At 38.9% G+C, this 16,441-nt stretch overlaps 1 protein-coding gene across 1 annotated transcript; it reads right to left on the bottom strand.

The window, feature by feature from the left end:
• Window positions 1-414: 414 nt before the first annotated feature.
• Window positions 415-15,976, bottom strand: LOC135937835 (protein fem-1 homolog CG6966). Its single transcript, XM_065481104.1, has 7 exons — window positions 15,552-15,976; window positions 8,881-9,040; window positions 6,955-7,155; window positions 6,077-6,295; window positions 5,471-5,660; window positions 4,127-4,787; window positions 415-2,378 (listed from the first exon to the last, which is right to left on the bottom strand). The coding sequence occupies exons 1-7, from the start codon at window positions 15,609-15,611 to the stop codon at window positions 1,968-1,970; spliced, it is 1,902 nt and encodes a 633-aa protein (XP_065337176.1). The 5' UTR covers window positions 15,612-15,976; the 3' UTR covers window positions 415-1,967.
• Window positions 15,977-16,441: the final 465 nt, after the last annotated feature.

The following is a 16,441-nucleotide window of genomic DNA, read 5'->3' as shown; positions in this document are numbered from 1 at the left end:
GAAGTTAAATCCAAAATTGACTCAGATATAGCACTAGTTTTTTCTTAGAAAAGTTGCTGCAAAGTTAGCATGCTTATCAAATGGCCAGGACTGTAACCCTTCTTGAAATCTTAGTTTATTTCACGACGAGGTTCTTAAAGAATGTCATAAATCAATATGGATAGATCTCTACGAGAGGAATTGAAATCTGCCATAAAATACAAATGGTTTAGCACTGAAAATTTTGAATTGAATTGTAGCAAGGCCCTCTTTTGATTATTGCACATTGTTCATGCTATTGCTGCCAAGAATTCTAATATGTAATTTACATTTCTTACCGGCGACTTACAAAAATTAATAGGGCACACAAATTAATGATATTTAACAATTTATCTGAATGTGTTTCCACTTACAAATAAAAATAGGCAGAAAGAGTTATACTTCTTAGTTTACTTTTATTCTGCACTTGAAGCTCAAAATACAAAATAAGATGGCATTAAGTTTATCAAATTTTAGTGTCAAAACCAAAAACCAAGCCCTAGAGAATTTCGATCAACTGAACTGCACAAAATTCGATCACTAGTTTTGCACGTGAAATCACATCATCACTTACACTTAGTATTAGTCGTACTAGGATAACTTGATTTTAATCAGTTAAATACATTGGAGGGTTAACACAAGACCGGCGGACGTTGGACAGTCAGAAAGCGTCAAAAGCAACAATCCTCACTGCTCCTCACTGAACTCAACAAACACCAAGGCCAATTTTTGAGTTTTTAGACTTCCTTCCAAATTACACTTTTCATTCATAGGACGATTTAAAATTCCGAAACTGATAATGGCGCCGGAACAAGGCAATCAAATCCTCCGCTTCCGCTAAGGATAACACTTGACTTCACATAAAACTATGATGTCAATCAGATGGTATTTGAAATTAAAAAAAGGAAAATATATCAGAGGATATTTCATGTTTTACATTAAATCATATTTATTAAAACTGTACCAACAAAATTTGGTGCAATTTGGTTTAAAATTGTCCCCAACATTCAGTCGAATATTGTGCCTAGATTCAAGCACAAACCGAGAAACTTTTAACATAACTCCTTTTAGTTGGTGGCATTTTTTTTAATTCACTTGACGATACTAGACATATCACCAGGGGAAATTTTTTAATTTGATGGCTTCAACGAGTGACAGAGCTCTGAAAGAATAAAAATTTCACTCAACAGGTATCACATTGTGGCAACAAAAATTACTATTTGGATAGTTTTCACCAAAAATAACCCAAATTTTCTGAGCTGGTTTACAAATACTGTGGCTTCATTTTTAATCTTGAAAAAACTATGACTTAAAAAACCTGAATTTCAGATTTTTTAACAATCTCTTGAAATTATCGTAGATTGCAAGGATATTTTGATCAGCATTAAATCTAGGAAATTTTTTCACTTCTCATAACGGGCGTAGTCCCAGAACAAACCTTGATATTTTTTTCTGAAAATATTTATCGCAATTCGATTTTAACTAAATCGTCTCATTTAATACTGTCTGAATATTACAACTCCCCAACACTAGAAAAATTAGTTTTTAAATGATTTTCCAGCTTTTTACATTTTTATAGAGCTCTGTCTAAGTTAAACAACTCAAATCAACACACTTTGACTACTGAACACAACACAAACAAAATAAATTGCCCACCAACTAAAACTTTAATTCCTTTATTAATCTCGTTTGGTTAAGCCAGACTTTTTGTTGAAAGGAAAACGAAATAATTCAACTGGAAATAGCTCCAACTAGGAACCGACTTCTTTTATGACCATGACGTCTACCAAATTAGAAAAAATAAACACATCGTTCCAACGCCATTAGCAGTGAAAAATTCAGCTCTGTTTCGCCCAAAACAATTGTTCTCAGCTGTTAGGCGGCGATGACAATAAACTAAGAGAGAAGATAATCGCGTGGGTGTGGGTGGCTGCGTCGCCGGTCGCTTCTCAGTGCATGGCGACGAAGGACTCGAGGCGAGCGGGGATGACGCCCTTGTAGGGGAGCGAGTGCTTGTTGATGGTCCTGGCGGCGAGGCACATGAGCGTCGTATGCCTGGCTGCGTTGAGCAGGTCGTGCACCTTCTGGTCCTGCAGCAGCTGCTCGAAGCGCTTGTCGTGCCGGTTGACTAGATCGAGGTGCACGCCGCCGTCGAGCAGCGCCCGGGCCAGCGCCGGCGTGCACGGCTTGGCCAGCGCCGCCACGTGCAGCGCCGTGTTGCCCTCCAGGTCGCGCACGTTTGGCGCGTGTCCCGCGCGCAGCAGCAGCGTCACCAGCTCCGGCGCTGGGAACTGGCACACTGAGTACCGCTTCGCTACCGACGAGTCCCGCGCGCACGCGATGTGCAGCAATGTGTAGCCCTGGAAATTAATTTGAATCAATTATTTTGTGATTAATTTTATAGCAGCAATCGAAGAAGAAATATAAATTTGCTTATGTGAAATAAGAAACAAGGATTAGGCTTGGAAAATTTTTTCTTATCAATTAAAACATTCTTATTTTTTTCCCCTCTTTTAATCCCTGCCCTCTTGGACCGGGAAGGGCGCGCACTGCACTGGCACGAATGCTGAAACCCGGGTCCCAATAACACCGCGAACAGATAAAATGGGCGCACCAGGCCGCACAGGGACCCAGCCCACTCAAGGGCCACTTGCCTCCGCACCAAGGACTGCATTGAAACGCTAGACATTCGACATTCGTCCCGTGAAGCCAAATCACGCATGCTGGAAAGGTTCAAACCAGCAAGTAGCGAGGCATATCTGTCAGATGAATTGAATAAAGTTCAAACACTTTACACACTAACAAAGATAAAGAAAAATGTTGAGAAGCAGTGCTTTCTGCGCTACTGGGCACTGATAGACAGGAACGAGTCTGGTATCATTCTGCGAGAAAAAATAAAAATTGCTACCCAAATTTAGTTTTTTCTAGCAAACAATAATACTTAGATCTGGATTGCCAAATGGAAGCAAAAAATTTAAAACGTTCTCAGCAAAGCTAAATTTGTAAATAACGTGATTTTCACAATTAATAGACGCTTCCTGTACAGATTTTTTAAAAAGAGCATTGACTTGTCCATAAATTTTGGTTGCGTTCAAGACTTTAACTACCAGATATTTTAACTCTCCAGCTCTTTACCGCTCTGAGATTAACCCAGAGATCCTTTTTTAACTTGAATGTCCAGTTTTGGGAGCGGTAGGTTTGGTACAGCTCAGAATTAGCATGAAATTCTGCAGAGGTTTCCCTTTGATCTCTATTTCCAAATATGTATAGCAGAGAAATCGACTTGAATGTCCAAAAACTAAAGTTCATGAAAATAAGTTGACGGGAAAAACCCAGTCACAATTCACAAGGAAATATTTTATAAAATTGGAGAGCATATTGAGACTAACCTTATTCAAACGAGTTCAGGAGGTTAAAGGATAACAATAATTGTTAATCAGGATATTTATTAAATCTTATTTTCGAACCAATTTTCATTCAATAACGATATTAACAAACTTCTTATATTGAAAACTTGCCAGACCCTCTAAAACGATAACAATTTTGATATAAAATTGATTGATATAGATAAAGGTATCAAATCTAATTTGATTTTTTTATCATGTTAGCACTAATATTTAAGATGGCAAAACGTAAAATTTAACAGAATGTAAAGTGAAACGAGGGAAAATGTAATTTGTTCAGCGCCCAGACTTGGAAGCCATTTGGCAGAAATTTAAATATTTATAATACTCTCCCTAAATTCTCTATTTTCAAATTTGGAGTAATACCAATGCTTGTCCCAAAAATTTAACTTGTTTATATTATTTTCGACATACCCAGTTTTTTCACATACGTATTGAAAATTAGAATGTGAAGCTAGGTCTAACTTTGCTCTAAAATTAATTGATGAAATAAGAAGAGTTTAGAATTAACAATTTTATCAGTATTTAAAAATTGACATCAAATATACTATGAAAATCAATGTTTTTAATTTTTTCTTGAGGTGGCTACACGAAAAAATCTTTGCAAGGTGACTTGGCAGCGCACAGAAATGATTTAATTCACTTTAAAAATCCTTTTAACAAATATAGGAGGAAATTAAGTGAAAAATGTTTGAGGGACGCACCTTGTTGCCAACGGGAGCCATTTGGACGAGCTTCTCGGTGTACTGGAAGAGGCGGTCGGACTGCTGCTTGCTGAGGAAGGCCTGGTGTCTGGCAAGCAGACAGCAGATGTTCATGGTGAGCACCATGGTGCGGTGCATGTGTCCAAGCAAGTTGCTGCATTCAACGGCGGTTGGGTGGGCCATGCCGAGACTGAGTTCACGCAGCGCCTTCTCAAAAACGTGCAGGATGTCGTCATAAGCAACCGGCGGGATCTGGCGGCCACCGCGGCCCCCGGAGTTGCTGTTGCGGAAGCGCGAGTGCTCGCTGATCATGAAGGAGAAGAGCTCAGTAAAGGAGAACAGGCTGCTCTGCGTCATAGGGTTCATCGGCTCGAGGATCTTCTGCTGCATGTCAAGCGCGTAGTTCCACAGCGAGATGCACCGGTCAAACTGACCCGCGTCCGCATACACGGCGCCGCGGTAGCGCACGAAGTAACTTGTATCAGGGTGCACAGGCCCTAAGATTCGCTCGCGGATCAGTAAGGCCTGCATGCGAATCTCGTCCGGGTCGGACACCAGCTCTTCCAGCTCGTCCAGCGTCTGCACCTCCCGCGCGTCGTTGTATGCTGCCACCGTTATCAAAGGCACCGACTTGGGCAACGGTGGCTTTCCGTCCTCGAATCTGAAAGGGATTTATTTTATTTTAAGAATAGGAAACGAAATTTAAGAAGCTGGAAAATGCGACCATTAACTTTATTTATTTCGATTAAATTAAAAGATCAGTGATAATTCTATTATCTAGCGAGCAGTTTATTATTAATGTTTTTTATTTAATGAAGGAACTCTTACTGAATTAAATTTAAGCTGGTTTAGACAACTTACAAGAAAACTTTTAGGAAGCCAAGAGGCATAATTATTGAATTTGAATGCACTGCAATGATTTTAGAATTATATAATATACTAATTCATATGCGTATGTGAGTTTTCGAGCTTTTAAGAAATCAGACGCCCTGACGCAAAATCACGTTTTTGGGCGCCCTGATGACTTCCAAAGGATCAATTTGCATATTTTCTTAAAGCTATCAACTTGGCCGTTCCAATGATGTGCAGATCTTGCAGATCGAATCAATACAGAGTCTGTTAAGTGGCCAAATATGTGAATTTAATTTTATCTATCCCTTGAAGGTTACCATGACGCCAGGGCTCAATTTCAAACCTGCTATGATGATATTTTCTGACCTCAGGGGGAACCCAACGCAGGTTCCATTGGCAAAAATCAACCAATCATGCAAATCCGATTTTTTCAATATTCACCTTAACTTAAATATACGTATAGTAACTGTTTAAACTGAAGAAAAAGTGTACCTCTCTTCCATGGCTTGTCTCCAGAGGGAAAGGGCGCCCATCATGTCTCTCTTCTTATCGACGTAGGTGGCGCCAAGTAGTTCCATCGCATCCACCATGTCCTTCCTTGAGACGAGCCCCACGTGCTGCTTGAAGTACTCAACAATATGAGAGTGCCCGGTCACACTAGCTGCCAGGAGAGGAGTCATGCCTGCGAAAAACGGCGGTTTTCAGTACAAAAAGCGAGTTGTCGGCGCGAGGCGCGAAGGACAAGCCGGGTTTAAAATCATTCCAGCAAGAGTTGTCGACCTCTAAATAATTCAGATCCCGCCGGTAACTATAGCACTGCAGGCTTTTTATAGACAAGTTATTTCACTTCCTTCTCTATTAATGGCAATTCATAATTTCCATGCAGTTAGAATCGAGATCATCTTTGTGATTTCTTTTTAAACGATTTAAGTGCTTGAGTCAGCTAGATCTCTTCTTCCAATGACGCACTGGAAAACAAACAATCTGGGCGGAACTAAAAATTAATGACACGTTCCGGTTTCTATTTGGATGAATAACTGATCTGACCTTGAAAGTTTCACAGATAAGAACAGCGTTGTGTTAAATAAAAATACGCACCGTAGGAATCAACTTCGATGCGGGCGCCATGCTGGAGGAGCAGTTTCATTATCTCCAGACTGCCGCTCTCCGCACAGTCGTGCAGCGCTGTGTTGCCTTTGACACTTTTCCGGTTCACGTCCGCTTTCAGTCCGAGCAGGTATTTGGCGATCTTGATGTGGCCCTTGTAGCAGACGATCATCAGACACGTGTGCCCGTGCCGGTTGGCGATTTCAATGTCTGAAAATGCGAAAATTGAATGAAGAACTTCAGAAAATCTCGAAGATCTACGAATTTCTTAAAAGAAAACAACAAAAGCAAGTTTTTATGTATTTTCTAAAATAACAGACGATTTTCCTGAGTTACAAATTTAAAATAATAAAATTTCCTACGAAAAAGAAATAAAGACTTCAGAGATTAAGTTATTTTCTTATTTGTTTGCTGAAGTGTCCTTTTTTCAAATTGAGCAACTGTAAGCGACACAGCTCGTGAAAATTTCCATCAGATTTGCGGTGATTCTCCCCACTACTTGGTAGTAGACACTTTCCCCAAGACGTTTCCCAAGTTTTCCAGAACGTTCAATTCCAATTTACTCTTGACTTACTGTTGACTTTAATTAATAATTCTAATTGACAAATTAATTTTCTAATTATTTGATGTAATAATAAACTGTATATAGATCCTGAAAATATAGATAAACTAAATTTCATTCCAAACAATTCAAATTGCGACATGAAGTTTAAACACCAGACCTTGTTAATTTTGTGAAAGAAAGAAAATGATAAGTGGTTAAGTTACTTGTCGTGTTTCAATCATCAGATACCTCCTAGACTGTTGAAAAATAATTGAAATTTACAACTGCAATGACGATTTTGTTGTTGTTTAAAGTTCGAACTTACCAGCGTGGTGCTCAATGAGGAATTTGACGATGTCAAAGTGTCCGTCGAAGCAGGCAGCCCGCAACGGCGTCGAGTTGGTCTTGGTGATGCTGTTGACGTTGGCGCTGTGCCGGACGAGCAGCTTGACGACGGCGAGGTGGCCGGCGGCCGCCGCGCACCACAGGGGCGGCGCTCCTTCGATTGTTTCGCCGTCAAACACGACTGCGAAAAGCAATTGCAATAAAATTAAAGGCCGTTGAAATTTCATGAGGAAAAAGCATAAAGGCCTTTGAAATTTCACGAGGAAAAAGCAAGCAACAGTTTGGCCCACATTTCGCCACTCACGGTCGGCGCACTTTCGGTTTTCATTTATATGAATAATGGAAACTCCAGGGAATCGCAATCGCGGCGGCGTATCTCCTGACCTATGTTATTGCAGAAAAACCTTGGCAACTCTTTCCTCGTTACATTATCACTTTGTTACTGCCATAGTAATTATTATATCAGTTGTAAACATGTTGATTTAATGTTGAGTGGTTCCGATTTATTATTTTAATAGAATAAATGCTGCCGAAGCAGCTCACAAGGAAGCGTTTAGACACGCGTCGCAGAGCAAATAAGAAAAATAAAAAATACGCGTGCATAATTAAGTAGTGGCACGCAATGTTTCCAGCTATAAATTACTCCCAAGTCTCTTCCTACATTAATTTAAGCTTCAAAAACGGATTAAATCGATTTAAAGCGTCAAACTTTTTCTAAGCCATCACGTGCCAAGCGTTTCCTGTGCACATGGGAAAAAGTCACGCGAAAATGCTCAGAAGTAACACAACCGTCGTCCTTGGAGACAAACAAACCTTTGTGTTTCCAGAAAATGAATTCCAAACAAAAGACTGAAATTACGCTACGACAGTTTCCTTAATAATTAATAATTTGATGTTTTTCCTTAGGCTTAATGTTTGAAGATTAAATTACATCAAGTCATGGCGGATTAGTTTATTCAAATCTTTACAGCCGAGTTTCAAAATCAAACAATTCTCAATTAATCCGCTTTTTTAATTTTGTCGGGTGTTAATTTTACAAGGATGCCAAAGAAATATATTTTTTATAAATTTCTGCTACTGATCAATCTACTTAACCATCTAGAATTTTTTATTTATCCGGTTCTAATAACGAAATCACTAAATAGCAGCCAAATGGAACTGGCGGAAAGCACTTTCAAAAAAATTATATGCCCTCAAAAATATTTATGAATGCATTTTTAATATTGGCAAATTTCAAATCAATTAATTTTTCTGCCGCGTGACACATACCTTTTGGATCTTTTTAATTTTTTGGTACGTTCTTTAATATGTATAGCAAGAGATCTAATTTTTAAATTCTAAATAAAAATTAAAATAATAAAACCCGATCTCCTTATGTGATATTTTCATTGCTGCATTCTTGTAATTTGTTTAAATATTTGCAAATCAAATATTTGTGGGTTCATCGCTGATTTTAAGCCGATTCAAACGAATTTCAACAGTTTTAGATGGTTTAGATGGCTTAAAAATAGATAATTCGTGCTAATTTGTCATTTGTCGGTCCTGCAACGATTGGAAGCTGATTGTCAGTAAAAATTCGGCCGTCTAAATTTCGCATCCCTAGTTATATGATTAATTGAAATCTTCAACTAATTTAATCATACAGTTAATTTATCTAAAGAATAACCTAAATAATCCAGATTAACAAAGTTTAAAAATTTAATCGGAATTTTCGGTAAAAGGATACGCCTAATTTTCAGACGAAACAAGCAGAAAAATACAATCACTCCCGATGCACACGGACCACTTTCGGCATTCAACAGTCTCAGACATTACAATATTGTTTGCTCAGACGGAGACAACGATAGCCGGGCGGTGCTTGAGACGTGGGTGCATTAGCGGAATAAAAGAAGGAAAGTATAATCACCAGCTCCGGGCTGCTCGATGTCAGCGTTGCACTTTTCTATGAGGTACTCGGCGACGTCGTAGTGTCCGTAGCGGCAGGCCATCACGAGCGGCGTTGCGTTGTTCGTCTTGGACGACACCAGCATCAAAACCTCGGAACGGGCTCTGTGCTCCAGGAACACCTGCAAAAATGGTTGCAGAATTGAAAATTATGATTTCCACCACGAACTGCTAATTTGAATGCCGGTTAGGAATGTTTTGCACAAACTTGTACAAATGTAAAAGAGCCATCGGCCTGTGAAAGCCGAACTGCAATTACCTTCGCAATAGTGGAAATTTGCGGCCGATTAGGTTTTACTTTTGGTCGCTGCAGGCGCAAGTAATAATTACACATCACTTATTAGACGGAAAGAAAGGTTTCTCAGGTGGGGGACCTTGGCACGCTAAACGTATAGCCGCAATATTTATTTTTTTATTTTCGTTCGCGTCAAACCCGACCCTTGTGGCTCTTTTGTCTGACGGCCAGCACACGCACGTCTTTTGAGAATCGCCAGCAGGAAAGTGGAATCATCATGTTATGAAATCCTAGCTCCTTTCGCATTAAAAATAAAATTAAGAATGAAAATTGGGTCGCTGCGATAAAACAAACTTCCTTTTCTTTTGTTCGGAATTACCGTGAATTAAGACTTCAGATAGCCTACTTTTTCTGAGATACAAAAACAATAGTGCGGTTTGCACATCCGTTCTTTGACTTAAATCTTTGTCGTGATTCTTAATCACTATTATACAGGGTCTTCCAAGAATTTTTTAAAAAAATCTGCTTTGAATTGCTGATATAAATAGTTTATTCCAATATATTCAAACAGCCTTGCAGTAATTTATCCACTTTAAGATGTACTAAACGTGGTTAAAAAGGCCCAACTGTCAGCCGGCATTGAACCAGCTGGCGGACTGCGAGAAAAAACGCAGACAGCTCGATATTTTCACGTGCAAATTGCGGCCTTGACGCCAAAGAAAATATTAATCCCCGATTAAAAATAGAAAGTTCAGCTAATTTTAGATCGAATTATGAACGAAAAAGTTGGAAAGCTGTTTAACGCAAATTGATTTGTAAGTAATTTTTGGCGCTTTTTTGTGGTCAGCTGGTCAGGGCGAAAGTTATAACTAAACTCCTATAAGGACAGCGGCGACATTTCTCCTGCCAAGAGCAGGAAAAATCTTTGTCAGAAATAGATTGCCGTTCCCTTGAACATCGCCAATCTTTGTTTCAATCTTCTCTCGGATAAAAAAGCATTCCCTTAAAAAGAGCTGTGCGGTGCGAGGAAGACGTCCATTCGATGCTTTAGAATGGCGAAGGCGAGAGGTCACATGAACACTGGCAGCCGATCGCTCTCGAGCCGCATTCAAGGCGATACCGCAGAGAACAAGACCTATTTTACACCAAGCAAAGGCATACACCATCCTTGAGTGCCGACGATGACGACGGCGTCGACGACAGGTCGACCTTGACTGTGCGGAGGCCCGCCAGAGCCAGCACACCGCGCCTTCGGCCGAAATTTAACTTTGAATGCATGGCACGGACTAAATCGAGAGCAAAATAAAAAGGTAAGATAAGCAGGAAATTGAATGAAAAAAATTAAATAATATATACAAGGGGAGTGCGTTTAATGTAATTAATAAAATTGATTTTGCAATGACTACTCTCATGGGCAAACAACAAAGAATGAAAGGCTACAAAGAACATGAAAAAGTTGTAAAATAATAAATATATAGGGTTATTAATTTTCTTGTTGTTTGTCTATGGGAGAAGCCATTGAAAAAATAGTTTTTTTTAATCATAGACCAATGGTTAATCCTGTCGTTTAAAAGCTATGAAGTGAATAGTACAGGATTATAAATATTATGGTCAAAATAAAAACGATAAAAACTAATTCAATTTTAAAAATATTCAAGTAGTACTTTAAAATATATTTTTTTAAATATTTAAAAAAATCCATTCAGTCTTTAAATGCCACGCGATGAACTTTTTTCGCCATTTTGCATTTGAAACAAATTGTTATAGTAGTTAACAGAGTTAAAATTGCTTTAGGAATTATTTGATTGGCGATTACCCACAACTGATTGTGAGAGCCGACATATATGTTTTAAAGCTTACAGCTCACCATTAGGCATTATATCAAGGAAAATTTTTACATAAAGGAGAATGTAACCATTAAAAATTAAATTTTGTACTCAATTTTGTGCATTGCCTTGCTGAATTGAATCTTTTCAGAGTGTTCCAGATATTCTTCCCCTTTTACCGGATATACATAATGATTTGATATGCAATTCTTCCCTTTTTAGTGAGAATTTACATCTAAAAATCTACATTTAAAGAAAGAAACGTACGACCGGTAAAACCCAAAGCCATGTATAATTGGGACTTCCCCGCAAGTTCATTCACCATGCATAAAAAATTGGCTAAAAACGGAATAAATTAGCACTATACGTGAATTCCACCTCAGTGTGAACACATGTTGAACATTCGGAGTTGCCGTTGAATGGTTTGAGGCGGTGGGAGATAAAAAATTGCTGTTACGCCTTTTGAGCGTTGCATTAAGCTTGAAAATCAAGAACCTTGTCCCGATCGGTTCAGTTCAACCAAATAGAGTGTAACACCAGGAAAGTGTAGGGATTAAAGAATCCAATCATCCTCTGGAAGCTTCTCAACTTGAAATCTGCTAACTCGACCTTCGAGTCGTTTTTTCTTGCAAAAAACTAGCACCACCTATCACATAATACCCCACAACTCGCTTCTTACGTGGAACACTCAGTCTCTCACACTGCCTACGTTCGACAAGAAAGCCGACTGTGAGATAGACGCTCAGGCAAACAGGAATTCTCCGATTTCGCAAAGGGTATAATTTTTAAAAGAAAAAAAAGCAACAACTACTAGAAGATTATGTAACTGTTTTTTTTTCATTGAGGAATTTTATTTTTTCTAGTTTTTTTTAGAGAGAAAATGGTTAAAAATAAACTTATGTTTATTATATAAGTCAATGAAATGTAAGATTTGTGAAAGTTTTTCTAGACAGATTATTTCAAAGAAATATTTAAATTATATTTTTTCTCACTTTGAAATTTTATCCCTTTTGAGATTGGCGGCCACCTATGCCTGACAGCGAGCAACTCGCGAAAACTCATTCATCAGCCTACTTTCCCTGAGTGTCCTGGTTCCTTACCTTACCCCACATGGGCTGCGTTGCGAAGGCGTGTGAAGCTTCGGGTCAGAGAGGCAGAGGCGTGCGACTTTTCAATTGGTATTATTTGTAACCTATTATTGATCGTCGACCCAATTTGCATGTTTAAGTAATATTAACGTGCGCGAGGCCGTTATGAAAAAAGAGCATTGTTTGCTCTGACGGACGACACTGCGACAACACTCACTCGACTTCCTGCTGCACGTTTGCCAACACGACGCATGCAAATTGCACTTAACTAATTATGCAAGTTTCCCTTTTGAGTAAACATTTACCAATTTACTTTTTGATATAGGGAATAAAGGTGCCAAATGCAAATAGAAAGCTCGAAATGTGCGGTCGTTTTAGGTAAAAAGACTAGGTGGTCTGGTCACCACTGAGAAAGTGAGATTACGCAACTCTAGACAGCGATATTTATGGAAGTTGATCAAAATTAAAACGGCGAAACCGTATCAACAGATTCAACTAGGCTAGAAACCACTTGCAATCAGGCAGTCGGGTTTAATATCAAGCCCCAATCGCTTCGAAACCGGTTTAATTTTTAATCAGAGATTAGAAAGGGATTTTTCCGACAATCCTGCATCCAAACGAGTTTTAATCAGATCGGTTATCAGCAGAAGCCTTGTTATATAGACTGTCTCAACGTGCATGTCGAATAATTGATTGTAAATCACACTTTGAATTATACAGACATGCGCAATCGAGAAGAATTCCACATTTATGTTAGAAAAATTACTACGTGAATTAACTGAGACCACAATGCTCAGGGGATTTTAATTCACTCATGGCTAGAAGAAGCTGCTGGCCACTTAAGAAAGTCGTGTAAATGCCTGAAGAGCACGGAAACGGTGCTTTGGTTGACACAGTGTTGCGGAAAAGGTCACCCTTGAGTGAGCAAAGGAGACAGACCGTTGAACCCTGACGGTCGTTTTCCTCTCTTTGCTCGCTGGCAGCGCAGGCGTAATTAGCCGCCGGCGCCAAGGTCTTGGACAATCTCGCATTTTCAAATCGGCATACTCTTCAATGTCACCGGAGAGACTTTTTGCCCCATGCCGATAAAATGATCCGGTTTTTTCGTTTGCATAAAGAAATTCATTGGAACACGCGACAACTGAAGTCCTTGCAAAGGACAAAATTTATTAATGAAATTAATTTTCAGTCCTCATTTTACCAGACAGTATTTATTTTGGGACTGATATTGTTATTTAATGTTAAATTGTTAAATACGAACGAAACAAATAAATGTCAAGGGCGGATTACGTGCGGAGCGCCTTGAATGGGCACCAAATTCGGCTGTGGAGGATAAGAGTGTTGTGTAAGCAGTTTTCATTCCTAGGATGTTTAGTTTTATCAGGAAATAACAGACACGATGCAAATTAATTAATTTTCAATGATTGAATTCAATAAATAGTCAACATTTATATAATTCTAAATTTAATATTTCTTAAAAATATTTAAACTCGCGAAAATGGATGGCAGTAATTATTGTTTCATGATTAAAAAATTAAATAGCAAAAGAAAAATTAGTAAAGAGAAATCAACACAATTTAACTGTTAACATTTTTGCTATTGAAAAACTTTCAGAATCAAATTTAATTGTATTAATTACATATTTTAATCAATTAATCAGATTTTTTGGGATACCAAGTAGATCACCAAATTTAAAACGGCACAATTAGAGTTAGTTTTCCCGTTTGAAACAAACCGTGCCGACTGCTGTAACAAAAGATTTGAATGCTCCTCTAGCTGTAGAAATATTTGCAAAAGAAGTTTTTTGCAAGGAAGAGGAAGCTGTCACGGCACCGGAGACAATTAGCGCCGCAGGAGGAACCACCTTGATGGATAACACGCTGATATGCTATCTCAGCGCGAATTGAAACGGGCGAACTTGAAGGTTTCCGCAAAATGCAGCTCAGACACTCTGCGAGAGTTTTTTCTCTTCCTCCGTGAGAGCGGCGACTCGAAATACATTATGTGCCAGGAAGTCGGTCAGGAATAATTAAATTCCTGACAGCAAACCGATTTCGGCACACAAAAAATCGTGACTCGAGTTTATTTTTAGCCAGAGACAACCTTGACCACTAACCACGCAGATATATTCAACCTGTTTAAAAAAATGGTTTATGCCGTTTATGCGTAGCTTTTTTTAAAAATATATTCCACAATTGAAAACATTGACAAAAAAGGCTGCTTAAAATTTGTTTCATTTATTTCAAAGTTTATCTGGAATGAACTATTGTGGAAAATCATTCCTTACATTGCATAAAATACTCTTTAAAAACTGGGAAAGAGCTCGAATTTTCCCATGCTGCACGTTTAAATTTTTGAGAAAATCTGCTCTATAGTTTGTATGCTAATCAAGCGGTGACGCTGTCTCCCTTTTGTAAAATTACGATTTATTCCACGATTTTGGGAAATTTAGCAGATAATTCGCACATAATTGGTTAGATTAAGGCGAGAAGTATTAAAATCAATCAAAATAATAATCGGCAAACCGATTATTTTTTTTTCGAGAAATTTGGCAAAGTCAGATTTTAACTGTTACTTGGCCCTTTTTTAATCATTGATAAATTCTACACAGTAGATTCAATAGATCACCTATGCCAGGGCTAAAAACGCCAAATAATATTGCATTCATTGCTGCTCTTTAAAAGCTGACACTCTTGGGAATAACGCACAAATGTGTTGACGGAAAGTTTCAAAATAGGAAAGAATTCAGCAATAATTCGACTCACTTTCGAGCCAAATATGATCAACAAAAGGAAGAGAACGGATTTCTGTGCCTTTCAAAAGGCTTTGTTGCGAGAAGAAGACGAGGAGGAGGTTGTGAAGCGTCACTCTAATTGAGCGGATCAGCTGATAAGTAAAAAAGCAACAAAAATGTGAGTCACAGCCTGATTCAGCTGGGCAATGCGAGAAGCGAGTTGCATTGCGGTTTTGCATCTCGAATAAAGCGAATTGAAACTTCTGAAAATAGGCACGACGAGAAATAATTAACGTCACGCGTGTCGCCGACGAGTGAATCATTTTATCAGTATACCACCAGTTTTTCTCGTTAAACCAGAAATGCAATATAAAACGTAGCTTTAATAGGTCATTAATGAAATAATAGAAGTGTGATCTTTGTCACTAATTATAAAAAACGTCGCGAGTTAAATTATTACTCGTAGATCTATGTAGAATAACGTAATCACGAATGAAGCAGCTTCCCTGTTTTGCACGCAACGCTTCTCGAAATTTACAACTTCGCTGTCTTCATTTTCAACTCGTTCACTGCATAAGGATATAATGCAAATTCGAACGATACATACGTCAATCCCAAATAAGTAGCCAAGGATTGTTCTGTCCCTACGACTTGCGTCACGCAGCTCAGCAAATCACGTATATGTATGTATACACGCATGCTAAAGAGTTATGTACGTCCTAAACAAATAAAAATGTTGTAATAACGCACCTTGAGGCGACGGAGTTTTCCGTCCCTGGCCGCCGTGTAGACAACGTTTTTGCTGTCCATTTTCTTGGCTCCGAGAAAAAGAATCCGTGCGTCCGACTCGGCGATTCAGTGCGACGTATCCATTCTACCAGAGTGATAACAAAGAGATCGGCTCCGATCGTCCAGCGGATTTCAGTCCATCACGGATTCGAGAGCACTCAGCTGAAGTCGCCACTCGAGCTAGCAGGCGTTATGCAAGCGACCGCGTAATTATAACCAAAACACTTTCACTGCGCCGTCCTTTTGCACGGACGCGAATTTACTGCTCTGCTCTCTGCACTGAATTTTGCTTCGCCAGCAGGCAGCAGAAGTACGAACCAAACACCAGCAGGCGAGCAGGCAGCAGCGATTTGCCCGAGTGGTGGCTGATTTGTATATGAATAGTGGAGGTGGAGAGGGGAATGAAAATTAGCAGATGTTAAATTTATGCGAAGACCCGGCTAAAGTGTGCAAGAGAGGAGAAATAAGAAGTGGGAGAGCTGATACGACAAATACTAACCCCACAACTTGTTTCTCCTCTTGGGTTACTTGAGAATGGCCGAGTTGGACTATGCATCGTGTCCTTACTCTCATTTCGCTGCTAATGCCCCTCCACTTCATGCATGCTGTCTTTAATGCAACCGGTTGTCAAAAAACTTTTTGTACGAGAAGAATAAAATAAATTAAGAAAAAGGAAATGATAAACAAAATTTTTATTTATTTTATCCAAATTTAATAGCCCAATACGTTAGATAACAGGAGTAAACATTATAATGAAAATGGATTTTAAACCGGTTAAACCGTCTTCCTCCTTGCTGATTGGCTGGATTAAAACACCGATCTACTTTCTTTGAGAAATCCCCTTGTGATTG

This window comes from Cloeon dipterum, chromosome 2, assembly GCF_949628265.1.
Source record: "Cloeon dipterum chromosome 2, ieCloDipt1.1, whole genome shotgun sequence".
In the NCBI taxonomy this organism is placed as follows: Eukaryota; Metazoa; Arthropoda; class Insecta; order Ephemeroptera; family Baetidae; genus Cloeon; species Cloeon dipterum.
The sequence above is the reverse complement of the archived record's forward strand: the minus strand, read 5'-3'. Positions and strand labels throughout refer to the sequence as shown.

Coding starts and splice junctions, on each gene's coding strand:
- LOC135937835 (XM_065481104.1), bottom strand. CDS start 15,611: ATGGACAGCAAAAACGTTGTCTACACGGCGGCCAGGGACGGAAAACTC. Junction 9,041..15,551: donor GAAAACTCCGTCGCCTCAAG/GTGCGTTATTAC, acceptor CCATTTTTGCAG/GTGTTCCTGGAGCACAGAGC. Junction 6,296..6,954: donor CCTCATTGAGCACCACGCTG/GTAAGTTCGAAC, acceptor TCGCATTTTCAG/ACATTGAAATCGCCAACCGG.